The sequence below is a fragment of the Rhinoraja longicauda genome, chromosome 23 (genome assembly GCF_053455715.1).
Source record: "Rhinoraja longicauda isolate Sanriku21f chromosome 23, sRhiLon1.1, whole genome shotgun sequence".
Lineage (NCBI taxonomy): Eukaryota > Metazoa > Chordata > Chondrichthyes > Rajiformes > Arhynchobatidae > Rhinoraja > Rhinoraja longicauda.
In genome coordinates this window covers 5,080,639-5,107,690 of record NC_135975.1, presented here as the reverse complement: position 1 = coordinate 5,107,690, position 27,052 = coordinate 5,080,639, and the positions used below count along the sequence as shown (strand labels likewise).

Genomic DNA, 27,052 nt, shown 5'->3' with positions numbered 1-27,052 from the left:
AATCCACAATAACTCTGATTTAAGCAACAAGGCCAATGTTATTTGTCTTGGCGACTGCTATATATATACATAACAAGTTCAAGTGCTTAACAGTTGCGCTTTATGTTTTCTGATCCACCTTAGTTAATGATACAGTCAATGAGTAATGTTTGTAGTTGTTCAGCAGCAATTAGATAGCATACACTATTGAGAAATAGTTTTTCACAATTGTCCAGTCTCAGAAGGGGACTTTTAAATTTCCACTGGCGCATCATGTCCTCCCACACATCTTGAACAGAAAACCCGGCAAATTAAAATAATTTCTTAGTAATCCCCTATTTACTGTACTTGAAATATTAGAAACCACAGATGCTGGGAGTTGGGAGAAAGAAGCGGGTCTGAGCCAGAGAAGAAGTACGGCACAAAAGAAAATTAGACCACTGACATCAATACCATTGGGTACCTAATGGTTCAATCTGACCATTGGAAGGGTACAAATAAAATTAGACCACTGACATCAATACCATTGGATAAGCCAAGTGGCCCATTTAGCCTGCTCCAGTATTGAATGAGATCATTGCTGATCAGACCTTGATCTTCCCTCTAATTTTCTGTCAGTTCCTCATGACTCTTACAGACCAAACATCTTTTGGTCCAGACCTTTGGGCTGTAAGTCATGGAGAACAGACAGAAAATTAGAGCCAAGATGAAGATCTGATCAGCAATGATCTCATTCAATGCTGGTATCACGAAATGCTAGCGTAACTTAGGTCAGGCAGCATCTCTGGAGAGAAGGAATTGGTGACCTTTTGGGTCGAGACCCTTCTTCAGACTGTGATACCTTCGATTTGTACCAGCATCTGCAGTTATTTTCCTACACCTCATTCAATACTGGAGCAGGCTAAAGCAGCCATTTGGCTTACCCTTGTCCTTTACCTTAGGCTGTTGCATGACTTGCCTATTCTGAAACTGAGCCCCTCATACCAGATTCCTCCAAAAGGTGAAACATCCTCTCAGAATCCGCATGGGCTTGGGTGGAATGGCATTTAATCAATCAAGACTTACAGCTTACACACAGATGCACACCAGAGGGAGAAAAGAAACAGAACAAATACACCATTTAATAACTTTTTTAAAAACCATAAGAATCTGTATTTCAGGGGGAAAGTGTGAATTGGTGCATTTCACAGTTACTCTACTTTTATGGCTAGCCTAGGGGTGATCGTTTCGTTTTGCTGGAATAGTTAGGATAATTAGGTGGAAGGGTAGGTTAATTGGGTAAAGCATAATGATACTGAAAATTCATTAAAAAAAATGTAACCAAAGATTTGAAGCCAAATTACTTTTATTATAAGCAAATTCTTAAACCATCAACCAAGATATTATTTGCAAGTTTGGTATCTTGAAGAGAATCTATTATCACACCTTTTCAACAATAACCTGCATTTATCTTGTAACTTTAACCAAAATTGATTCAATTTATATAAATGAAAAATATTATGCAAAATACATCAACCGTTACTTATGAGTTTTTGATGAAAAAGATCCCCGATAACAGAAAACTGCCTCACTAAAAGAAATGAAACAGGATTTGCACAGTTACAATCTCTATCAGCTAAAATAAATCTTGAATTATTTGCTCCTCTATAATTTTACAATCAAGATTGCAAATCTATACTGGAGTTCCGTCTGGGACTGTGAAGATTTGCATCATCCTGACGCAAATGGTCTTGAGCTGCAAATGTCAACATGGCCTGCAGGCAAGTCATCTATTAATTCCCACTCCAACAATAATTCACTCGTTTTAAAAGCCAAGAAAACAAATAGTCAGGTCGACAATCAATTCTGACTACAATATTATGGCTCCACCACCACATCTCAGAGGCTCTGCTGCACTCTGGTGGACATTTTATTATTTACCATTTTTAGACTGAAAGTAATTGGAAACATGACAAGTATTCCTGAATTTATCCTGAAATATCTAGTAAAGTGAAAATTACTAAATCAAAATGACACGGCCCTTTGGTGTCAATGTAACACCTCTGATTAGATTCTGGAATTCAAGAATCAGTCAAAAATACTAATTTGAAAATACATCAACAGAACTATCAGAAATAATAAGCAAAAGAATCAAAACGCTGGAGGAACTCAGCAGGTCAGGCAACATTTGTGGAGGGAAGGGTCAGGACTCCTCTGCAGAATTATTGGAGTAGAGGGAGAAAGCTCGAAAAGATAGGTGGGGTGGGCAAAAAAAGTCTGGCAAGTGATAGAGCATAGAACAGAAAAGTATGACACAGGAACAGGCCCTTCGGCCCACAATGAAAGTGAATGGTGCATACATGGTGCATACATGTAGGTGGCTGGCAGATGTGTGGAATACTTGACAAAGGCTAGAGTTGAGAAGGAGATGAAGGGTGTGTTATACGAGAATTTTCCCGAACAGTCTGTGACCCATAGCGCTATGGCCAGAGTGCTATATTTAAACCCCATGGCGCTGCAGCCGGTAGCACTATATTTAGAACCCATAGCGCTGCAACCGACGGCACTTTGTTTAAAATCCCTCGCGTTAAGCCGACAGCGCCGTTTAAACTTTTGCGCGTCAAACCGGTAGCGGTCTATATTACCTGTACGCGGCGAGTCTGTCGCGCTGTGTATATTGATTTGAGTGAGAGAGAGAGAGGTGCCGCTGTACAACTGGACCCCGCGCATACCGAGACAAGTGTTGTTTTTGTCCTCTCTTGCCAATAAAACTGATTTGCTACTAAACAGACGAGTGAGGTTTTTTCTGTTCTACTAGCCAGATCCTTGAACCTGTTCCCTTGAAACAGGGTGTCAGATAATTCGGAGAAGATTAAAGTGAAAGTTTACTGCGAATAGGTGGAATTTAGAAATAAGGTATCATTCAGGGCAATCATCATCTCAATGGCAGGGCAGACTCAAAGGGGCCAAATGGTCTACTCTGACTTTGCATACTGAGATGGCGGCAGAGGAAGTGAGATACAGAGCTAGCAGGTCAACTGTGTCACCACCCAGTCGTTTATGATCTCAGAAAGAGTTCAGATGGTAGAAGCAACCTTGTGTAACTTGATGGAAAAGTGGTATAGTTATGATTCAAAGTGTGGTATTGCACAACGTTTCATGGAGAACCAGACATAAAGCCACGTGAAAAACTGGTAGATAAATGCCCTGTTTTTAAACCAAGCCAAGCAGGGAAAAAAATGTGCAAAAAGTACCTCCTCAGGTCATTGTCTGCAAATTCTGGATGATTATTGAGAGTACAGCAATTAAACAAAGATGTACAGATGAATAATGAACAATGTGTAATTCCCCCACAAATATTGAAATTAGCATCAAAATTTTAACTGGCAAAGCTTAACTATATCAACAATATTTTTTTTAGAATGCTCAGCTATAGATATACAATTTCTCTAATTTTGTAAATATACAAATGACAGAATTGTTAAAAAGAAAAAAAAGCAGAAACAAAACAGTAATTGAATACAAAACATTGTTGAACAGTATAAGAAGAAAACTGCAGATGCTGGTACAAATCGAAGGTTTTTATTCACAAAATGCTGGAGTAACTCAGCAGGTCAGGCAGCATCTCGGGAGAGAAAGAATGGGTGACGTTTCGGGTCGAGACCCTTCTTCAGACTGATGTCAGGGGGGCGGGACAAAGGAAGGATATAGGTGGAGACAGGAAGATAGAGGGAGATCTGGGAAGGAGGAGGGGACGGGAGGGACAGAGGAACTATCTAAAGTTGGAGAAGTCGATGTTCATACCGCTGGCCTGCAAACTGCCCAGGTGAAATATGAGGTGCTGTTCCTCCAATTTCCGGTGGGCCTCACTATGGCACTGGAGGAGGCCCATGACAGAAAGGTCAGACTGGGAATGGGAGTTGAAGTGCTCGGCCACCGGGAGATCAGTTTGATTAATGCGGACCGAGCGCAGGTGTTCAGCGAAGCGATCGCCGAGCCTGCGCTTGGTTTCGCCGATGTAAATAAGTTGACATCTAGAGCAGCGGATGCAATAGATGAGGTTGGAGGAGGTGCAGGTGAATCTTTGTCTCACCTGGAAAGACCTGAAAAGAATTGTTGAACAGTAATTGAATTGAGTAATAGAAGGTGAGTAAATGACCTGGAAACAATTACTTGAGAACAACAGGGAGGGAAGTGAGTGGTGATAAAGAAAAGGGGGAAACTCAGAATACAATATAGTGTCGTCATCCCCACCATCAAGTGCAGTCCACGTGCCATTTGACCATTAAATTATGTGTAACCACCATATTTTCATGCTTAAAACAGTGGCTTACAGAAGAAATTTCCTTTCGTGGACTTTTCAGATTTGACTGCACATACGTGGATATCATCATTGCTTGTGATTTTTTTGTTGTATTCACCTTTCCGTCACGATGGCTACCATGTGGTTCTCCAATCTCATCCATCAGATGACTGGGAGAAAGATTCACAATTGCACTCAATTTTCGTACTTGAAATTAAAGATAAATTCTTTAATGCGAATAATCTGACTACTAGAACAAGTCATGCAGTCGAGCTGATTTATTTTGTAGCTTGGATGCATTTCTGGTTGAAGCAGACTTCATTTCTTACAGTGAAAGGGAAAGTAATGGTATTTTGGCTTTTATTGCAAGGTGATTTAGGTGTGGAAGTGAAGATAGTTATCACCAGTGCCTTGGTGAGATTTTGATATTGTCCACAGATTTGGTCTTCCTACTTGAAAAAGGGACATACGTACTCGAGAGGGAATGTGGCATAAATATGAGTGAAGTCTTATTCCATGATGTGTTTTTCCAAATGAGTCCAGTCTTTAATCATATTCACAGGGACAGTGAGGTACAGGTACAATAAAAATCTAGCGTGCAGCGGCATCACACGGACTCAAACACACAAAATCAAATTATACATAAATTGCTCAAAATTTCTAAAAGAGAAGAGACTTTGTAAAAATTAAGACATTAGTACAAAAACATAAATGGTTATGCAAGAGGTGGACCGCAGTGTTCCATTGCCACGGTAGGATTAGGGTTCCGAAGGTTGGTTCAAGAATCTGATAGTTGTAGGAAAGTAGCTGTTCCTGGTGGTGTGAGGCTTCAGTTACCTACAGCCTGATGTGAGAAGAGGACATGGCTTGGATGGTAGGGATCCTTGACGATAGATGCTGACTTCTTGACGCAGTGCCTCATGAAGATGCTTTTGAAGGAGGGGAAGGTTGTTGCTGTGATGGACTGGGCTGAATCCACCCACTCTCTGTGGCTTCTTGTGTTACTGTGCGTGAGAGTTGTCATACTAGGACATGATGCAATCAGTCATGATAATTTTTACAGTACACCTGTAGAGGTCTGGTGGAGTATTCAGAGACGTACCAAATCTCTCTAAACTTCAAAGGTATCACAAAATGCTGGAGAAACTCAGCAGGTCAGGCAGCATCTAGGAGAGAGAATGGGTGACGTTTCGGGTCGAGACCCTTCTTCAGACTGATGAACTCTAAACTTCAAAGTAAGTAGAGGTGCTTGTGCATCTTCTTTGTGAAAACATATATGTGATTGGCCTGGACTGGTCATCCAAGATTTAAACACCCAGGATTTTTAAAATGCTCTCTCTCCACTGCCAGTCCACCAAAGAAAACTGTGCATGGTCTCCACTCCGTTCTGAAGTCAATGATTAGTTCTTTGGTCCTGGTGACACTGAGCAAGAGATTTTGTTGCGGAACCACAGCTCAACCAGGTTTTCTATCCCTCCCCACCACCTGAGAGTCAGTAGAATGGGACCACGTTTCATAGAATTTGGAATAATCAGATAATTTTATTAAAATTAACATTTTTTTGGAAACAGGTTTCATGCAACATTCAAGGTGGCTGTTTTCACTGGTTGACAAATCTAGAACCAGGGATCACCATCAGGATATGGAATACCATTCGAGACTATCTTGTCTTGTCGATAATGCACTAACCGCCGCTGTTGGGCTATAAACGTGCAGTCCTAATAATATTTAGGTTTGTAATCCCATTTTTTCTGGAGGAAGGACCATGACAATAAAAACATGCTGTTGCAAAAGCCATTTTAAAATGTCTATAATGCCATTTAGTTATGCAACTAAATTTAGTTAAAGCAAATTCTAAAACAAGAACAAAGATTGTCGATACCTGGGAATTTGGAAAGATGTGGGCTATACGAGACAGATTTACCAGATTAGCAGAAAGCAATTAACTTAATTTATTATAAAACATGACCAACTGCATAAATGCGTTCACAGCAAGTCAGTCAATATATTTCAAGACAAATTTGGCAATATCTATGATGCCAATATGAATAGATGACGTAAGATCTAAATATTTGGGCAGAGGATAAAGAAAAGCAGAACTTTGTATTTGCAGAGTTAAATAGATTTGGATAAACAAAAACCTATGAACTTTTTCTTAATTCGAACAACAGGTTTCTTTGCAAGAGGTTAATGACACTTTCTAAATTTCATCACATGGCTTACTGATTGCACCATTGAAAGACTCCTCCACATTGTTCTAATTCTAGTACATTATATCTAACAAAACATTACAGGCCAGGAAAATTGTTGAAATGACAAAATCTTAACTAATGAAAAAGTGCCACTATATTGCAACAGTTCAATTGTAAACATTTATGAATGCATGATTCCCTTCTCAAAACATTTCACTGATATGGGATATCTTAGGTCTTCATAGATTTTTATGGAAAATTTTGACTAAATTGAAGGCCATACTTCTCTGAGCTTCCGTAGTCAGTTAATATATATTGTTAGGTCATAGATACAGTGAAAAGCTTATTCTGCATGCTTTTTTTTGTTTTCATTTTTGACAAACTGCTATCCAGTCAAATCATACTATGCACAAGTACAATACGTCATCTTCTGGAACAGCACACAGAGTCGTCATGTTCCTGCATCAATGGCCTACTATTGGGCAATTAGAGTGGACAATAAATTCTGCCCATGCCAGCAATCCCCCAAAAGAGATCACCACATGCATCTGATAAAGCTGTGTTCTGGAAAATCCCATTCAAAAGTCATTGAAACTACACAGTTGAATTAAACCCAATAGTTCTGATTATTCTGCTTTATAAAATCACCTTCTCTGTCTGGTGAAAATCTGCCAGATTTTAAACTCTAAGGATCACCTAATCACAGCTGAACAATTTACCAGTTATGAAAGGCTTTCAATTCGGAACTACACAGGTTTTATACATTCAATTACTGATAAAGATACACCAAACTGCATTTTTTTTTTTTTTTAAACATAATTTTTTGAGTTCCCATTCCTTCTCTCCAGAGATGCTTCCTGTCCCACTGAGTTACTCCAGCATTTTGTATCCACCTTCGATTTAAGCCAGCATCTGCAGTTCTTTCTTACAGATTATTTCTTGAGTAATCAGAATAAGATTATTTTCCAGTTTATCTTGGGGCAGGAACAAAATAGATGATCATTCAAGAAAATTGCAATCCTTACGGGAAAGAAAAACGTTTCATGAAAATTGTCTGTAATGGACATGAACCGAGTGACTCTAAAACATTTTTATATGACGTATGTCAGAACACAAAGGAACATTACCATACTTTCCCGCAACATGTATACTAAATAGAGCACCCACTTATGGCAAGTCCAAGGAGAATCTTGATTTGAAGAAAAACCCTGAATAAAACATGGTTTTGTTTGGAGTATTCAATACCAGATGGGTAGGGATGCAACCCTGTGGCAATAAATGATTAACAACATAGTTGGAAGGCAAACTCGAATTACTCAACAAAATGCTTAAACGGTTTAATCCTCACTATTACATCCATCAACCTGCCTTCAAGATGTTACAATTATCAGAAGAGTAGTCACAGCCAGGTCAATGTTAAAACTCTCTCGAACCCTAACAAAGCTAGCTCCTTTCAGACCTCATCTCAGAAACCACCTGTCAACTTCCAGAATACAAGATCTGCAAAGCACTAATAGGCAATGATCTCCCGAGATGCTGCCTGACCTGCTGAGTTACTCCAGCATTTTGTGAATAAAAACCTTCGATTTGTACCAGCATCTGCAGTTATCTTCTTATACTAATAGACAATGGACTACCTCAGATGGATAAGAATGACGAGGATATTGAGGAGCTAATTCATTGCAAATGCAATGCAATCTTGCATGGGAAGGACCACCCAGAGGCACAGTGGATTAGGTGCAATATTTACTGCACAACCGCAAAGATTATGCAGGGACCACCATCAGCCAGGTTCCATGGCATTTCTCCAATCACACATTGACGTGTGTGCTTGACGTCAATGATTAGGAATAGAGCAACCTCCTGGGGAAGAGATGAGGGGAAGCGAGGGAACGGGGAATTGCGGTGCAAAGCTTTAAGTGGGCGATCCACAGCTCTTCAGACGGTGTGCGGCAGTGGAGCAGCAGGGAAATGATGCAAGATGTGGATTGGGGGCGATGGTGGGGGCATTGGGGAAAGGTAAGGGGCGGAAAGGGTTCGGGATGGGGGATTGGTTTGGATGCAGGAAGGGAAAGGGATGGAGGGAGAGATGGGGATGGAGACGGAAAGGGTTGGGGGTCGGGGATAGGGAGGAAGGGTTGGGGTCGGGGATGGGGAGGGAGGGTTGGGGTCGGGGATGGGGAGGAAGGGTTGGGGTCGGGGATGGGGAGGGAGGGTTGGGGTCGGGGATGGGGAGGGAGGGTTGGGGTCGGGGATGGGGAGGGAGGGTTGGGGTCGGGGATGGGGAGGGAGGGTTGGGGTCGGGGATGGGGAGGGAGGGTTGGGGTCGGGGATGGGGAGGGAGGGTTGGGGTCGGGGATGGGGAGGGAGGGTTGGGGTCGGGGATGGGGAGGGTCGGGGATGGGGAGGGAGGGTTGGGGTCGGGGATGGGGAGGGAGGGTTGGGGTCGGGGATGGGGAGGGAGGGTTGGGGTCGGGGATGGGGAGGGAGGGTTGGGGTCGGGGATGGGGAGGGAGGGTTGGGGTCGGGGATGGGGAGGGAGGGTTGGGGTCGGGGATGGGGAGGGAGGGTTGGGGTCGGGGATGGGGAGGGAGGGTTGGGGTCGGGGATGGGGAGGGTCGGGGATGGGGAGGGAGGGTTGGGGTCGGGGATGGGGAGGGAGGGTTGGGGTCGGGGATGGGGAGGGAGGGTTGGGGTCGGGGATGGGGAGGGAGGGTTGGGGTCGGGGATGGGGAGGGAGGGTTGGGGTCGGGGATGGGGAGGGAGGACAAAGGGACGAGGAGATGAGGAGGGCGAGGGGAAGTGTGGAGAGGGAGGGGATGTGGGGGGGGGGGCGGAGCTGGTGTGAATGTCGGCGCCGCCGTGTTTGAGGGGCGGGGTGTGAAGGGGCACCGCCACCGGCTTCATCTCCGACCGTCCCCGGCCACTCACCGGCGGAGGTTGTGGTCCCGCTCCGGCGTGCTCGAGGGAGCCGAGGAATTCCTCTTGAGCCGCGGCCTGCTGTTCTCCTGCTGCTCCGTCATGGCGGGCGGGCGGGCGGGAGGTTGCGAGGAGAGGTGGCCAGCGCTGTCTGCAGCGTCAGTCTCAGCCCAGGCCCAGGCCGCGCCTCCCAACCGCCCCTCCGTTTGAAACTGGCGCCGCCCGAGCCGCCAATCAGCGCGCAGACGGTTGCCAGGACACCGTGGCCTACCCCCCGGCCTGTGCAGAACTGAAGCCTAAATCGAGCCTAGCCATAGACACTAAATGCTGGAATTGCTCTTTGTGTCTATCTGTAAAGCAGCAGCCGCAGTTCCTTCCTACACATGGACACCAAATGTTGGAGTAACTCAGATTTCTGTGTCTATCTTCGGTGTAAACCAGTAAAATACTGGAGGAACAGCATTTGGGGTATATCTTCCGTCTAAACAAACATTATGCTGGAGGAACTCAGCTTTTTGTGTCTGTCTTCAGTGTCAACCAACAAAATGCTGGAGTAATTCAGCTTTTTGTGTCTTTCTTTGGTGCAAACCAGCATCTGCAGTTCCTTCCTACACACAGACACAAAATGAAACATAGAAAATAGCAGGAGGAGGCCTTTCGGCCCTTCGAGCCAGCACCGCCATTCATTGTGATCAGCGCTGATCATTCATAATCAGTAACCCGTGCCTGCCTTCTCCCATTCCCCTTGATTCCGCTAGCCCCAAGAGCTCTTATCTAACTCTATTTTAAATTCATCCAGTGATTTGGCCTCCACTGCCTTCTGTGCAGAGAATTCCACAAATTCACAACTCACTGGGTGAAAAAGTTTTTTCTCATCTCAGTTTTAAAGGGCCTCCCCTTTATTTTTAGACTGTAGCCCCTGGTTCTGGACTCCCCCAACATTCGGAACATTTTTCCTGCATCTAGCTTGTCCGGTCTTTTTATAATTTTATATGTTTCTATAAGATTCCCTCTTCTGCTGAAGTAACTCAGCTTTTAGTGTCTATCTTTGGTGTAAACCAGCATCTCCCATCAGGAAAGACCTACGGTCATTTGTTTATTTCTTGGACAAAGACGCTATCAGTTCCCCATTACCAACATTCACCTGCTGTTCTTGCCCTCAACAACTTCATTTTTGATTTCTCCCATTTCCCAAGAGGTAGCCATGGGCACTTTTAGGGGCTCTAGCTGCACCGGTATTTTTGTTGGTTATGAACAATAGTGCTTTTCCCAAGCCTATTCTGGCACCGCGCCTCCCACCACCAAGCTCTTTCTCCGTTACGTCAACATCTGCATCAGCACTCATGCAGAACTCATCACTTCCATCACCTTTGCCACTAACTTCCACTCTACCTTTAAATTCACTCATACCATCTCTGACACTTCTCTTACTATGTCAAGCAGGACCAAGCTTTCTCATTTTTAAGACATACAAGAGCAACAGTCCTCAAATCATTTTTCTACCAAGACCCATCTATAAATATTGATTGTAAGTCACGACTGAGTAGATACTTTTAAGCAGAAAACCAATTCAGTTTCAGATCAGTTTAGTTTATTGTCATGTGTACCGAGGTACAGTGAAAAGCTTTTGTGTGCAAACCAGGCAGCAGAACGACAATACATGATTACAATCTATCCATTTACAGTGTCAGCACTATATGATATAATCTTTGCTGTAAAAAAAATTCAGATGTAATCCCCAATACACTTCAATGACATTGATTTATATGCCATTTGAAAATAAAGACAAAATAGTCATAAAATCTGAATAAAAATAACTCCAATATGCCTTGTTATAACATGAATTCTAGGTTCCATCTAATGAAAAATCTGAGCTTTATTCTAATGGAAGGGTTTATTAAAGTTTGGTGCAAATTGTCATTGTATTCTCAACTTCCAATAGGTTCCTGTTTCATTCAATTTAAGATGAGGCAGAAAATACAATTTTGTGCAAGTATATTATACTGAAAAGCAAAATGACTCATAGAAAACATTCATGTACAAGATAGTCTCAAAGTGTACTGTACAGTTCATTTTGGTGTATTCTTTCAGAAGGTTAACACTGCAAGATAACTTCCAGCTGCAATTCTTTTTTCCTCAATGATTTTCAGATAGGCATTGCTCACCATTTAAAATTCAATCTTAATCTGTAACATTGCAATTAAACAGATTTCTGTGAGAAATTATCGCATTAATTCTTTCATTATATCTTCCTGGAATGCTGCTTATGTTTTATCGTGTTTCTCCTGAAGATCATTGTAAGTTTGAATCTTACATGTTTCTAATGTCGTTAAACAGATACAGCTCGTTTTAAATTTTTCATATTCAGCAAAGCATTGTCTTTTGTCATTTACTTCCTCTATTATGCTGTTCACAAATGAGTACATATTCTCAGATAGTATGGCAAGTTCCACATTAGTGCATCTATACTGGCCTCAACTCTTCTGCAATGAAGACCAAAATGCCATTTGCCTTAACTACTTGTCGGACATGCCTCTAGCTTTTTGTGTTCATGTACTAGAACACCTACAATAGATTCTTTTGTACTTTGTTCACTTTCAGTCTGTCTCCATTCAGATGATAATCTGCCTTTTGATTTCTCTCGTACATGGCCTTACATTTCCCACATTAAACTCCATCTGCTGATGATTTGTCCCCAAACTCAATCTATCTGTATCCTGTGGCAGAATCACAGTATTCTTATCTTAACACACCCACCTACTTATTTTTGTATCATTGTCAAATTTAGAAACCTTACATACTGTTCCTTCCTCTGAGTCATTAATGTAAGTACAGTAGTGAGCAATTGGTGGCCAAGAACAAATCCCTGTGATACTCTGCAAATTGCCTGTGATACTCTGCAAATTGCCTGCTTCCAGTCTAAGAAGGAGGCATTTATTCCAAATCTAGTCTTCTATGAAACAGCCAGACTTTCAATTCATTCCAGCACATTTCCTCCCATGTCATGGGCTTTTAATTTAATTTATGGATCAACTTCACATGTGACTTTTTGTCAATGCCATTTGGAAAACTAAATACATTGAAAGTTCCCCTTTATCAACTCTTCCTCTTACATGCTCAAAGAATTCAAGCAAAATTTTCAAACATGACTTTTCCTTTCAGAAAACCATGTTGATGGAATTTCATTATATTCGGCTTTCTTAAATGGTTCGTTATTTCTTCTTTGATTTATTGACCCTAGTATCTTGTTTATAATAGCTGTTGAAACATATCAGCCTGAAAACATGGCTACCCTCACAGAAAGGCCAATCTATCCCGACTGTTGAACCTCCTTTGACTATCGTTTCTGTAATGAATGAATGAACCTATAGTTGTCTTCTCTATTTTATGCTCTTTTTGGAACCTAGACGCACAATCATGCAGGAGGCTCCCTGGGAAACAGAGGCAGTTGGTAGTGAAGAGGGACATTGGGTTGGGTTGGGCTTACCAAGGCTTATCTGCATTTGGGACACTCCAGGACTTCCAACACATGGACTGGACTTTGCACTGTTTGTATTTTTTTTTTTTTTTAAAGGGGCCAAATTGTGGCAACTGTACATTTGTGGTTGTGCAAAAGAATTTCACTGTGCTGTGCATACATGACAATAAAGAACCATAAACCATTGTAAATACTGTAACTAGTAAAGATTGGGAATTGTGTTGTCATTGAGTTCCCTTTTAATTTTTTTAGTTCCCATAGTACCCTTCTTGCCGATTTTTTGGTGATGTTAAATCCTCTTTAAATGATATCCTGTCTTTTAGTTTTTTTTTACTGTTGAATTCTGTACATTTCTTGAAACATTATGTATAAGAAAATAACTGCAGATGCTGGTACAAATCGAAGGTATTTATTCACAAAATGCTGGAGTAACTCAGCAGGTCAGGCAGCATCTCAGAAGAGAAGGAATGGGCGACATTTCGGGTCGAGACCCTTCTTCAGACATTATGAAACATTCTTGAAACATTATGAGCAATTTAGTGTTGACAACATTTTCATTTTATTTCACATGCATACTTTAACTTCACAAAATATCTAGCAGTTTTATCTCTGGTCATTTTCCAGACTCTCAGGTGTTAAAACAAGACTTATTTCTGCTCTATCAATTGACAGCCAAAGATCCCATGAAACATTTTGAAGAGCAGTGGAATTGCATCCTGTGGCCACCTTACATTTTGTTAACCAGATTAAAACAGATTATTTGATGGTTATCATATTGCAAAAACTTGGCATGCATAATTTGGCCACATTGTTTTACATCACAACAGTTACTAGACAAAGTATTCCATGGCTGTCAAATGCTTTGCGATGTTCTGAAAAGGTTGTGTAATGCAACTTTCTTTTTTTGAGGATGTCAGAACGCCAAAGGTAGACCTTCAGATGTTTGCATTGATGCATTGTCTGTGGGATTGTTGGTTTGTCCTATGATGTATATATATATATCTATATATACAATACAATACAATACAATATATCTTTATTGTCATTGTACCCAGGGGTACAACGAGATTGGGAATGCGCCTCCCATACGATGCAATAATTTAAGTAATTAACAGCAACGCAACGAAACGAAACAATTGTAAGAGTTTTTTTTAGACAGGGTAAAGTGCAAGTTGATCTATGCGTTGTGGCCATCCGGCTCAGCAGGACCGGTTCATAGCAGCTATGGTCCTGGGGATGAAGCTGTTCCTGAGTCTGGAGGTGCGGGCGTAGAAGGCCTTGTATCGTCTGCCCGATGGAAGGAGTTCGAACAGACTGTTGCAGGGGTGTGAAGAGTCTTTGTGGATGCTGGTGGCTTTTCTGAGGCATCGTGTGTTGTAGATGCCCTCCAAGTCTGGTAGCTGTGTTCCGATGGCCCTCTGAGCTCTATGGACTACCCGCTGTAGAGCTTTCCTTTCTGCCTCCGTGCAGCTGAGGTACCACACAGAGATGCCATGCGTTAGGATGCTCTCTATGGTGCAGCGGTAGAAGGTCGTCAGCAGCTGTTGGGGTAGACCAGACTTTTTCAGTGTTCTTAAGTAGAACAGTCTTTGTTGTGCCTTCTTGACCAGCGCAGCAGTGTTATTGGACCATGTTAGGTCCTCCGAAATGTGAGTGCCCAGAAACTTGAAGCTGGACACTCTCTCCACACTGTACCCGTTGATAGAGATCGGGGCATATTCCCCGTTATGTGACCTACGGAAGTTGATGATCAGCTCCTTGGTCTTGGTGGTATTTAGGGACAGGTTGTTATCCGAGCACCAGTCCGCCAGGTTCTGCACCTCCGCTCTATAGTTTGTTTCATCCCCGTTGGTGATAAGCCCGATCACCGTTGTGTCGTCTGCAAACTTGACAATGGTGTTGGTGTCAAATGCAGGAACAGTCGTGTGTGAAGAGGGAGTAGAGCATGGGGCTCAGAACACAGCCCTGTGGTGTGCCGGTACTCAGGGTGATAGTGGAGGACAGGTGCGGGCCCATTCTCACTGCCTGCGGTCGTTCCCGCAGGAAGTCCAGGATCCAGTCACATAATGACGAGCTGAGGCCTAGCTGGTGGAGTTTGGTGATGAGCTTGGTATATATATACACACACACACACACACACACAGTAAACCCTTGTTAAAATGGACCATGGAAGGGATGGGGGGTGATGGTGCCCGTTGTCCACTAACCGAGTGTAATATATGGCATTTCATGTAGAGACCCAACAATAAAATTTGGGCTGAGCAAGAACTACACTGACATAGGTGTCCATTTTCTGCCGAAACATTAAACAATAGTCTGAACTGCCCTTAGCTACAAAGCTCCAAGGTCTCACTACAGGAATACAGGCTGTGGCAACAGCCACAGCCTGGACGTGACTGGGCATGGTTGTGGCAACCCAGCCTGGAAGTAGCCGGAGGTGGTTTTCGACAGCCTAGTCTGGAAGCAACTTGGTGGTGGTGCGGGCCTGAGAGTGAAGTTCAGTAGGTTCATCACCAAAATCCGATTTAAAGATATAAGAAAATAACTGCAGATGCTGGTACAAATCGATTTATTCACAAAATGCTGGAGTAACTCAGCAGGTCAGGCAGCATCTCGGGAGAGAAGGAATGGGTGACGTTTCGGGTCGAGACCCTTCTTCAGACGATTTAAAGAGGTCTGTAAAAACGAGAGTTTACTGTATATGATTAACTTATTTAGGTTTGTGCTTCATTTTAAGGTAGGCCACAGGTCTACATACATCTAAATGCAATTGGTTATGTGATACCATTGATCAAGAGGAAAAGCTATGCTTGCTCATATATTTATGAGCAACATAGAATTATTATGATGCTCAAAATAAATAGCACCTCATTGACATCCCGTTTTGAGCCACCAGCTCTTTGCTTGGTCTGTTTTTCAATGATTATAGTGTTATACCATATCAGAGAATATCACGTTATTCTCAATCGAAAGAGCAATGCAGATAATATGATTGTAAGTCTCTCAAGTGTCAAAACCTTTCTTGAGGATTCTGTTATTTATCTCCTCTTATTTGCTTTTCTCTTGCTGCCTTCCAACATCCTTCTTCCCTGTGTTGATCTGATGATGTTCCAAAAACCCAGTGAGCAACGGCTGCTGTAAATTTAGATCTTCATCCTTGACACCCCACTTGAGTAGTACATCAGGGACTTTGCTTTCATACGAAGCTTTTCATGTCCTTGCATTTCCAAATCATAACCAGAAATGGGACAGGAATGTTTGGATCATGTGCAACTCACGAACTGCAAAAAAAAGTGCATTGAAAAACTAGACTATCAGAAAGGAAATAGATCAAATTGATAAGATTTTGAATGAAATGACCAAATAAAAATGTGCACATTGTTTATTAAATCATTTTTGAAAAAACACCCTTTGTAAGTAATTTATTTTATACTTTTTGTAGTGGACTACTTTTCTAAAAATTGTGATTTTATTTTGTTCATTATTTAACCAGCTTTAATTCGAAACATTATAAACATTTCCAGTTTCCAAAGAGACTTTATACATTGTTTTTCTGAAGAAACGATAACCACTTTGATCCTTAGTTTAAAATCATCTTCTCCTCTTGTCTCAGCACTGTTGGGGTTTGTCGATGTCAGGCAGTGAAGCAACCAAAGTTAATATGAAGTAGAGAGTGGGAGGGTGTATGTGGGATCTATTTTGGTTTTGTAGCACACCATCACATCAAACGATGTACTTCTTCATTAATATATCGGAAACTAACAAGTATTTTGAAAACACACACCTCCAGATTCAGGGAGTTTCTTCCCAGCTGTTTTCAGGCAACTGAATGGGCCTGTCGTCAGCTGGAGTGCAGCCCTGACCTCCCTTTACAAAGAAACATAGAAAATAGGTGCAGGAGTAGGCCATTCGGCCCTTCGAGCGTGCACCGCCATTCAATATGATCATGGCTGATCATCCAACTCAGTATCCCGTACCTGCCTTCTCTCCATACCCCCTGATCCATTTAGCCACAAGGGCCACATCTAACTCCCTCTTAAATATAGCCAATGAACTGGCCTCAACTACCTTCTGTGGCAGAGAATTCCACAGATTCACCACTCTTTGTGTGGAAAAAAAACTTTCTCATCTCGGTCCTAAAAGACTTCCCCCTTATTCTTAAACTGTGACCCCTTGTTCTGGACTTCCCCAACATCGGGAACAATCTTCCTGCATCTAGCCTGTCCAACCCCTTAAGAATTTTGTAAGTTTCTATAAGATCCCCCCTCAATCTTCTAAATTCCAGCGAGTACAAGCCGAGTCTATCCAGTCTTTCTTCATATGAAAGTCCTGCCATCCCAGGAATCAATCTGGTGAACCTTCTCTGTACTCCCTCTATGGCAAGAATGTCTTTCCTCAGATTAGGAGACCAAAACTGCACGCAATACTCCAGGTGTGGTCTCACCAATGCCCTGTACAACTGCAGCAGAACCTCCCTGCTCCTATACTCAAATGCCATTCTGAAAAGGACCCGTTTATTCCTACTCTTTGCTTCCTGTCTGCCAGCCAGTTCTCTATCCACATCAATACTGAACCCACAATACTGTGTGCTTTAAGTTTGCATACTAATCTCTTATGTGGGACCTTGTCGAAAGCCTTCTGGAAGTCCAGATATAACACATCCACTGGTTCTCCCTTATCCACTCTACTAGTTACATCCTCGAAAAATTCTATAAGATTCGTCATTGCCTCATTGGAGACATTCAATTGAACTTTATCTTGCACTAAATGCTGTACCCCTTATCTGTGCACAGCTTGTTTGTAATCATGTATAGTGCTTTCTTTCGAAGATAGACACAAAATGCTGAAGTAACCCAGCGGGACAGGCAGCATCTCTGGAGAGAAGGAATGCGTGACATTTCGGGTTGAGACCCTTCTTCAGATTATGTGTCTATCGACTATGTGTCTTTTGACTAAGTGTCTATCTTCGGTTTAAACCAGCATCTGCTGTTCCTTCCAACACATTTCATTCTTCTCTCCAGAGATGCTGCCTGTCCCGCTGAGTTAAGCCAGCATTTTGTGTCCATCTTTGGTTTAAACCAGCATCTGCAATTCCTTTCTACACTAGTATTTTCTTTCACTGGACAGCACGCTTTTCACTGCACCTCAGTGCTCGTGACAAAATAACCTACATTTCTATTTAATAATTGAACAACCTGTGATATCTTTAGATGGCAGGGATACTTTCCATGAAAATTATTTTTCTAATAATTTCAATACACATAGTCCTGATTTTCATTTGAACACTTAAAGCACATATGTACATTTATTGATAAAATGTCTTTGATGTAGTAAAACATTAAGGCCCAAAGATGCATTATCAAATAAAGTTTGACAGCAGTCACAAAAGGAGAGCAATAAAACCACAAGCAAATTGATTATATGTTTTGGAGCATCTAAACAGAAGGCAATTGCACAGCTTGGGACTACCATTTGAAGTCAGAACCACCATTGATGGACTGATAAAAATTGGAAATGATTAAAAGGTCAGAATTAAGGGAGCACATATTTTAGGAGGTCATAAGGCTGGAGGATATTACCGAGAAGGTATGAAGCAATCAAAGCATCTGAAAATAAGTGAGTATTTTTTTAATCAAAACATTGAGCAAATGAGATGCCACTTGGGTCAGCAAGCATGGAATGAGGAAATGGCATGAATTAGCATGTGGTGAGCAAAGTTTCAGATGATGCTTATATTTTAAAAAAGGGCAGGCCAGCTTACACAGAACCGGCACTCCTAATTTAGTTTTGAAAAGAATTATTTAAATAATTCTGCTTACTACTTTCCAATTTCTCCCTAATAACAAACATCACTGAAATACTGATTAGTCAAAGGATGACAAATCCAAATGTAACAGAGGCATACATGCAAATTTCAGCAGGCCATGAATTAAGGCAGTGACAGAACACGTGATACTGGAAATAAGTCATCTTAGTGATTGTGCCACAATGTAATTGAGTTTGACTCAGATTCAAGCATCATGGTTAAGTTTGCAAACAACCTTTGGTTTGGCGTCAGACAATCGCCGGGATAGACATTGGATTGGTGGTGGGGAATAAAGCATGTTGTGTGGCCAAAACTAATAACTATGCCATCCCCATGTTTATTGGAATAAATTCCGACTCAAAAGTACAGTCAAGCACCATGTAATCAAAATACAAGAGGAGATTAAGGATTATAGCTTTGGTGTTGACAGAGTGTTTCATGATGATTCGCACTTGCTCTGACGGAAGAGATAAACGGGGAACCAGACGAGCACAGTCTCAATCATTTGAGAAGCAACGTGTAAGGATGGTGTCTTCAACCTTATCAAAAGCTGTAAATAGATGATGGATAGATTCAATCACAAAGTATTGGTGCAGTTTTGAAACAAGCTGTTTTCAGCACTGTGGCAGGTATATGAAATTGATTGGAGTGATGTGCAAAACTAGGAAAAGTGGGTATTTGTGAGGAAACAGCACGATCCAAGGAATTCAGGAAAGCAACGGAGTTTGGAGATGGAATGGTCATTTGCTGGTAGAGAGAATTGATTTATCAAGAAATATAATGTTCATGGGTTTATAAAAGGAAGAGAGAAGGCAGCTATGGGGAGAAATAACTCCTGAGAAATATCAGTTAGCATGCACACCAGAAGGTGGGTGGTCACCAATTTCACAGAATTATGGTCAAGGAATCATCGGATAGATTATCAGCTCATTGAGAAAGGGAGATGGGAAAAAAACATGAGAAGGATGTAAAATTGGGAAGAAAATGTTTCAGTCTTATTGACAGAGTCGTCCATTCCATCCGTATTGAAGTTGAAAATGGAGGGGGGGGGGGGGGGGGGGAGCGGGGAGGATCGGACTTAAGTGGATATGACCGGAAATGTTTTATTCAAGAAAATGTAAAAAGGAAATGGAAGGTTCTGAAGATCACAAAATATGTTTAGGAAGGAACTGCAGATGCTGGTTTAAACCGAAGATAGACACAAAAGGCCGGAGTAATTCAGCGGGACAGGCAGCATCTACTATTTCTCCTTAATTTAATTTTAACTTAAAATCTAGCAACTTAGAAGACTTTTAGGAGCAGAAAACATTTTATTTTTATTATACATAAATTACAGCTGTGTGCATGTGTGCGTTAAATATTTTTAATTATTCACCATCATAGTGAAGCAAACTTTTGAGCATTGAGTAATTTTTTGATTTAGTTAAAATAATGATGTCCTGCCAGAAGTGATTAATGACAGAAACACTGCACCGCCTATGTTAATCACGTCTACTGACTGAAATAACGACTAAATTAGCAGCCATATTTCATAAACTGAGTCATATTCAACAAGCTCAAACAAGATAAGTGCAAACATTACCTTGTAAAAGGAAAGTACCATGTTCATTTCTGGACATTTAAAAGATCCCAGAATATTGTGGGGTTTTTTATTGTCAGAAAGAATTTGAACCCTAACACTTTTTTGTAATAACCATTTAAAGCAATTATTCTGTTCTGCCAACACCCTATTTAGCACACCAACCCAAACGCTGTTTGTAGTTTAAAATTACACCACAATCCCCTGAATAATCTGCTATTCACTAAGAAGTGATGCGAGTCAGTTACACAATTAAACAGTGGGGTCAACCTGTCTCAGTTGGCAACATTTATGTTCCTAAATCAGAAGGTTGCAAACTCTGCAGAAGTCACAAATTATGTGATTATGGGTAGGAAAGAACTGCAGATGCTGGTTTAATTCAAAGATAGACACAAGCTGGAGTAACCCAGCGGGACAGGCAGCATCTCTGGAGAGAAGGAATGGGTGACTTTCGGGTGGAGATCCTTCTTCAGACTGATGGGCGGTACATAGATAAGGAAGTGTATAGCTAAGAGTGTAAGGCGTGAAAACAGGACCAAGGGAATAGAGATCAAGGAAGGTGATCAAGGAAGGAGATCAAAGAAGAGATCAAGGCAGATAACAATAGATAACAATGACGTCTCGACCCAAAACGTCACCCATTCCTTCTCTCCCGAGATGCTGCCTGACCTGCTGAGTTACTCCAGCATTTTGTGAATAAATCGATTTGTACCAGCATCTGCAGTTATTTTCTTATAATAACAATAGATCATTGTTAGTTGGGAGAAGGTAACAACAAAACAAACAGAGATAAAATGTAGTTGAAGACAGGTCAGAGAACTGGGAAGGGGAGGGGATGGAGAGAGAGGGAAAGCAAGGGCTACTTGAAGTTAGAGAAGTCAATGTTCATACTGCTGGGGTGTAAGCTGCCCAATCAAAATATGAGGTGCTGTTCCTCCAATTTGCACTGGGCCTCACTCTGACAATGGAGGAGGCCCAGGACAGAAAGGTCAACGTGGGAATAGGACGGGAGTTAAAGTGATGAGCAACCTAGAGATCAAGTAGGTTTAGGTGGACTGAGTGGATGTATTCAGCGAAACGATCACCAAGCCTGCGCTTGCTCTCGCCGATATACAGGAGCCCACATCTGGAACAGCGGATACAGTAGATGAGGTTGGAGGAGATGCAAGTGAACCTCTGCCTCACCTGAACAGACTGTCGAGGTCCTTGGACGGAGTCGAGGGAGAGAATTATAAGGACAGGTGTTGCATTTCCTGCGGTTGCAGGAGAAAGTACCTAGGTACTTACTCCAAACCACCCCCTCAACTCGTCCCTTCCCACCCAAACCACCTGCTCCCCGGGTACATCTTACAATTCCTTTCACATCTTACACTTCCTTATCTATGTACCGCCCACTCCCCTGACATCAGTCTGAAGAAGGGTCTCGACCCGAAACGTCACCCATTCCTTTTCTTCAGAGATGCTGCCTGTCCCGCTGAGTTACTCCAGCTTTTTGTGTCCATATGTGATTAAGGGTAATGGTTCTGTTAAATATTGTCAGGTACACCATCTATGGGGAAAAAAGTAGGGAATGTAAATATTCCTCAATTAGCTAATATTTTTTCAACTACAGAACTCTTTCTTCTTGCTTGTGAAGGAAGGAACTTCATATGCTGGTTTATACCGAAGATAGACAAAGTGCTGGAGTAACTAAGCGGTTCAGGCAGCATCTCTGGGGAAAAGGAATAAGTGACATTTTGGGTTGGAACCTTTCATCAAGCTGAAGTAGGGTTACGACCAAGTGGTTACCATTTGGAATTTACTGACTGAAGAGGCGGCAGAAACAGAAACCCACATCACGCAGTAGCATAGCGGTAGAGCTATTGCCTCATAGCACCAGAAACCTGGGTTCGATCCTGACTAAGGGTGCTTGTCTGCAGAGTTTGACGTGATCTGCATGGGTTATTTCCATGTCCCAGGTGGGAGTGTGTCCGTGTCCCAGGTGGGAGTGTGTCCATGTCTCAGGTGGGAGTGTGTCCGTGTCCCAGGTGGGAGAGTGTCCGTGTCCCAGGTGGGAGCGTGTCCGTGTCGCAGGTGGGAGCGTGTCCGTGTACCAGGTGGGAGCATGTCCGTGTCCCAGGTGGGAGCGTGTCCGTGTCCCAGGTGGGAGCGTGTCCGTGTCCCAGGTGGGAGCGTGTCCGTGTCCCAGGTGGGAGCGTGTCCGTGTCCCAGGTGGGAGCGTGTCCGTGTCCCAGGTGGGAGTGTGTCCGTGTCCCAGGGGGAGTGTGCCCGTGTCCCAGATGGAGTGTGTCCATGTCGCAGGTGGGAGTGTGTCCGTGTCCCAGGTGGAGTGTGCCCGTGTCCCAGATGGAGTGTGTCCTTGTCGCAGGTGGGAGTGTGTCCGTGTCCCAGGTGGGAGGGTGTCCGTGTCCCAGGTGGGAGGGTGTCCGTGTCCCAGGTGGGAGCGTGTCCGTGTCCCAGGTGGGAGCGTGTCCGTGTCCCAGGGGGAGTGTGCCCGTGTCCCAGATGGAGTGTGTCCTTGTCGCAGGTGGGAGTGTGTCCGTGTCCCAGGTGGGAGGGTGTCCGTGTCCCAGGTGGGAGCGTGTCCGTGTCCCAGAAGGAGCGTGTCCGTGTCCCAGAAGGAGCGTGTCCGTGTCCCAGGTGGGAGGGTGTCCGTGTCCCAGGTGGGAGTGTGTCCGTGTCCCAGGGGGAGTGTGCCCGTGTCCCAGATGGAGTGTGTCCTTGTCGCAGGTGGGAGTGTGTCCGTGTCCCAGGTGGGAGGGTGTCCGTGTCCCAGGTGGGAGCGTGTCCTTGTCCCAGGTGGGAGCGTGTCCGTGTCCCAGGTGGGAGGGTGTCCGTGTCCCAGGTGGGAGTGTCCGCGTCCCAGGTGGGAGCGTGTCCGTGTCCCAGGTGGGAGCGTGTCCGTGTCGCAGGTGGGAGCGTGTCCGTGTCCCAGGTGGGAGCGTGTCCGTGTCCCAGGTGGGAGCGTGTCCGTGTCCCAGGTGGGAGTGTGTCCGTGTCCCAGGTGGGAGTGTGTCCGTGTCCCAGGGGGAATGTGCCCGTGTCCCAGATGGAGTGTGTCCATGTCGCAGGTGGGAGTGTGTCCGTGTCCCAGGTGGGAGTGTGTCCGTGTCCCAGATGGAGTGTGTCCGTGTCCCAGGTGGGAGTGTGTCCGTGTCCCAGGTGGGAGTGTGTCCGTGTCCCAGGGGGAGTGTGCCCGTGTCCCAGATGGAGTGTGTCCGTGTCGCAGGTGGGATTGTGTCCGTGTCCCAGGTGGGAGTGTGTCCGTGTCCCAGATGGAGTGTGTCCATGTCGCAGGTGGGAGTGTGTCCGTGTCCCAGGTGGGAGCGTGTCCGTGTCCCAGGTGGGAGCGTGTCCGTGTCGCAGGTGGGAGCGTGTCCGTGTCCCAGGTGGGAGCGTGTCCGTGTCCCAGGTGGGAGCGTGTCCGTGTCCCAGGTGGGAGCGTGTCCGTGTCCCAGGTGGGAGTGTGTCCGTGTCCCAGGGGGAATGTGTCCGTGTCCCAGGGGGAATGTGTCCGTGTCCCAGATGGAGTGTGTCCGTGTCGCAGGTGGGAGTGTGTCCGTGTCCCAGGTGGGAGTGTGTCCGTGTCCCAGATGGAGTGTGTCCGTGTCCCAGGTGGGAGTGTGTCCGTGTCCCAGGTGGAGTGTGCCCGTGTCCCAGGTGGAGTGTGTCCTTGTCGCAGGTGGAGTGTGTCCTTGTCGCAGGTGGGAGTGTGTCCGTGTCCCAGGTGGGAGTGTGTCCGTGTCCCAGGTGGGAGCGTGTCCGTGTCCCAGGTGGGAGCGTGTCCGTGTCGCAGGTGGGAGCGTGTCCGTGTCCCAGGTGGGAGCGTGTCCGTGTCCCAGGTGGGAGCGTGTCCGTGTCCCAGTTGGGAGCGTGTCCGTGTCCCAGGTGGGAGCGTGTCCGTGTCCCAGGTGGGAGTGTGTCCGTGTCCCAGATGGAGTGTGTCCGTGTCCCAGGTGGGAGTGTGTCCGTGTCCCAGGTGGAGTGTGCCCGTGTCCCAGGTGGAGTGTGTCCTTGTCGCAGGTGGGAGTGTGTCCGTGTCCCAGGTGGGAGGGTGTCCGTGTCCCAGGGGGAGTGTGCCCGTGTCCCAGATGGAGTGTGTCCATGTCGCAGGTGGGAGGGTGTCCGTGTCCCAGGTGGGAGCGTGTCCGTGTCCCAGTTGGGAGCGTGTCCGTGTCCCAGGTGGGAGCGTGTCCGTGTCCCAGGTGGGAGCGTGTCCGTGTCCCAGGTGGGAGCGTGTCCGTGTCCCAGGTGGGAGCGTGTCCGTGTCCCAGGGGGAGTGTGCCCGTGTCCCAGATGGAGTGTGTCCGTGTCGCAGGTGGGAGCGTGTCCATGTCGCAGGTGAGCTGATGTGACACTGCCCAGAAGTGTGGCCCGGAAGTAAACAGGCGCGCCGCAGTGTGAGCCCTCGCCAGCTGACGAGGCCCTATCGTCTGCCTCCCTCCCTCCCTCCCTCCCGGCCGGCCATCAGCAGCGAGCCCCGGGCCTATCGTCTGTCTGTCTGCCTCCCTCCCTCCCGGCCGGCCATCAGCAGCGGGCCTATCGTCTGTCTGTCTGTCTGCCTCCCTCCCTCTCCCCGGCCGCCATCACCCCCACTCTCACCTTCCCCCAAGTTCAGTCGCCGCCGGGCAGAGAGAGAGGGCGGCGGCAGCGGCAGCGGCAAACGAGCCACACAAATGCAGCAGTGTCGGCCGCCATTCCACCGCTGAGGAGGAAGGAAGGGGGGGGGGAAACAAAAAACAACCCCCCAAAAGGTGAAGAGAAAATAAAAGTTTTGTTTTCCTTGGGAAAAAAAACTTCATCTTTTCTTTTTAAAAACAAATATATAACGACTTACTTTATCTTTCTTCCCTTTTTTAAAAAGTGTGTTTGGAATAAAGGCGGGAGGGAGGGAGGGAGGGGAGAGGTTGGTAAAGGTTGTGCGCGTTGGGCGCTTCACTACCGCGGCCTCGCGGGGCGCCGGGCGGGAGGCCGGGCGTCCGTTGGGAGGGAGGACGGTGCAACCTACCCTGATGCCTGTCTCCCCCCCCCCCCTTGTGCCCGCCCCTCCCTCCCCCCACTGCCATTGGCTGGGCGTGCGGGCATCCGGCCTCTCCCTCTCTCCTCAGTGGCTGTGCCTCACGTCAATCATCCGCCACCCCCGCCGCCGCAGCAGCAGCCAAGTTAGGTTGGCCCGCGCCATTAACACCATCCAGAGAGAGAGAGAGAGAGAGAGAGAGTGCTGGCAATTGGTTAGTGAGAGCGCTTCTGATTTATTTTATTTTTTATCGTTTGTCAAACCGACTAATTTCATTTTGTTTTATTTCATCCTCCCTATTGTTTGGGTTTAAAAAAAAAGTTTCGCGTGTTTTTTTAAAAAATTTCCAGAAGATGGTGATTTTATTTCCAGGGTCTGTGTGAGTTGTTCTCTTCCACCTTTTCATTTGTGTGTTTCTGCACTTTAATCCAACAGACTTTTTAAAACAAAAAGGTTGTGAAACGTGCGGATGTGTTTGCAGAGAGGTCCCACAATATAAAAACTTTAAAAAGAAATAAACTTTCTTGTGAAGAAGGACTGAGACCTGCATTTTGTGTCTAACTTTCTTGTGAAGTTCCCCTGAAAGTTGAGCTGGGAGGTCCCCCCCCCCCCCCCCCAACCCTCTCTCAGACTACAATTTCCCAAAAGACTCTCTGGCCTGAGCCATTCATCCCCCGCCACTCCTGCTGCGAACCTGCTTTGCGAGAACACAACCAGGAAGAAACAAAACACACAAGTCCTTTAAACGCCTTGTTTCTTTCTGGAGTGGAAATGGACGCGAACCTCTTAAAGACCTTGCACAAAAGAATCTAGTTTTTAAACACGGGACCAAGGAATTTTGGTAAGCAAGTTGAATAACAAACTAACATTAAAACAATCGCAAATGCATACTTAAAAAAAAACCCCGAAGAGTACAGTACTTTAGCTTTAAATGGAAGGATGTTTGTTTCCTAAACAGTTTAGATAAAGGTGAGACTTGTGTTTGTTTGTTTTGAGTTTGTATGTAATTTCGACTAGCTTGGTTATTGATTGAATTTTGCTTTGAACACTTTGTTGAGGTTTAGTGAGATTTAAAGCTTTCATGAGCAAATTGTGGAACATGGAGTTTTCCAAGTTGTAGGCATGGTGGTAAAGGGTGGAGCAATGAAAATCTGATACACAAGAGATCTTGCAGTGGGGAAACACAAAGGCTCGTTGGTTTTAGTACTCAAGGATTTTAAAATTGTACTAATCTGGGCTTGAGTTCCCCTTGGAGTTAAATGGGATTGAAAGTTGCAAAACATAAATTAAGGTTGAATCGTTCGGATGCTGTGCCTAGTTTTATTATTAGCAATCAATCGTTTGTCAGAAGATTACCAATTGAAGTGTATTATTTGTTATTGTAAAGTGAAACACGGCAACTATTCTGAAATCTACAGAAAACCAGTAGTTACTTCAGGGCAGTGTGAAGCAGGATTGTAGATTTCAACATCTGAGAGACATGCTTCATTGTTCAGTCTGACTACTTCCGTTCCAGCAGCTGAGTGGGATTCCTGGTGGCTTTGTGGATTTTACATGTTCTCCCTGTGAACGCATGGGTTTTCTCACTGAATTCTCTGGATTGCAAGTGTTAGGGAAATACCAAAGTTTCGGTGTTTGTTATAAAATTTCAATCGAGGATTTTTGTAAATAAGGAGATGGCTTGTGGTCAGATCTGACGGAAGGATTTGGTTGATGGCAACTATTGATAGCTCTTCTGCAGTTCACACATTGTGAGTGTGTGAGGCAAGTCAGTCAGTGGACAATGTATATGACAGTCAT

The 27,052-nt window shown here is 44.6% G+C and overlaps 2 protein-coding genes across 6 annotated transcripts in view; one reads left to right on the top strand and one right to left on the bottom strand.

The window, feature by feature from the left end:
• The window catches only part of net1 (neuroepithelial cell transforming 1), a 74,382-nt gene extending 64,896 nt beyond the window's left edge, over positions 1-9,486 (bottom strand). For both annotated transcript variants that reach the window (XM_078419495.1, XM_078419496.1), the window contains exon 1: positions 9,385-9,486. In XM_078419495.1, coding sequence (XP_078275621.1) covers positions 9,385-9,476 — 92 coding nt within the window. In that variant the 5' untranslated portion in view covers positions 9,477-9,486. The remainder of the gene's footprint in view (positions 1-9,384) is intronic.
• The window catches only part of usp6nl (USP6 N-terminal like), a 151,124-nt gene continuing 132,515 nt past the window's right edge, over positions 8,444-27,052 (top strand). The window contains exons 1-2 of one of the 4 annotated variants that reach the window (XM_078419490.1): positions 24,711-24,989; positions 25,688-26,093. The gene's annotated coding sequence lies outside the window, so the exon portion shown is untranslated. Of the gene's footprint in view, positions 8,473-24,710; positions 24,990-25,445; positions 25,467-25,687; positions 26,094-27,052 lie in introns of those variants that run through there. The other 3 variants (XM_078419492.1, XM_078419489.1, XM_078419491.1) reach the window with 3 other exon arrangements.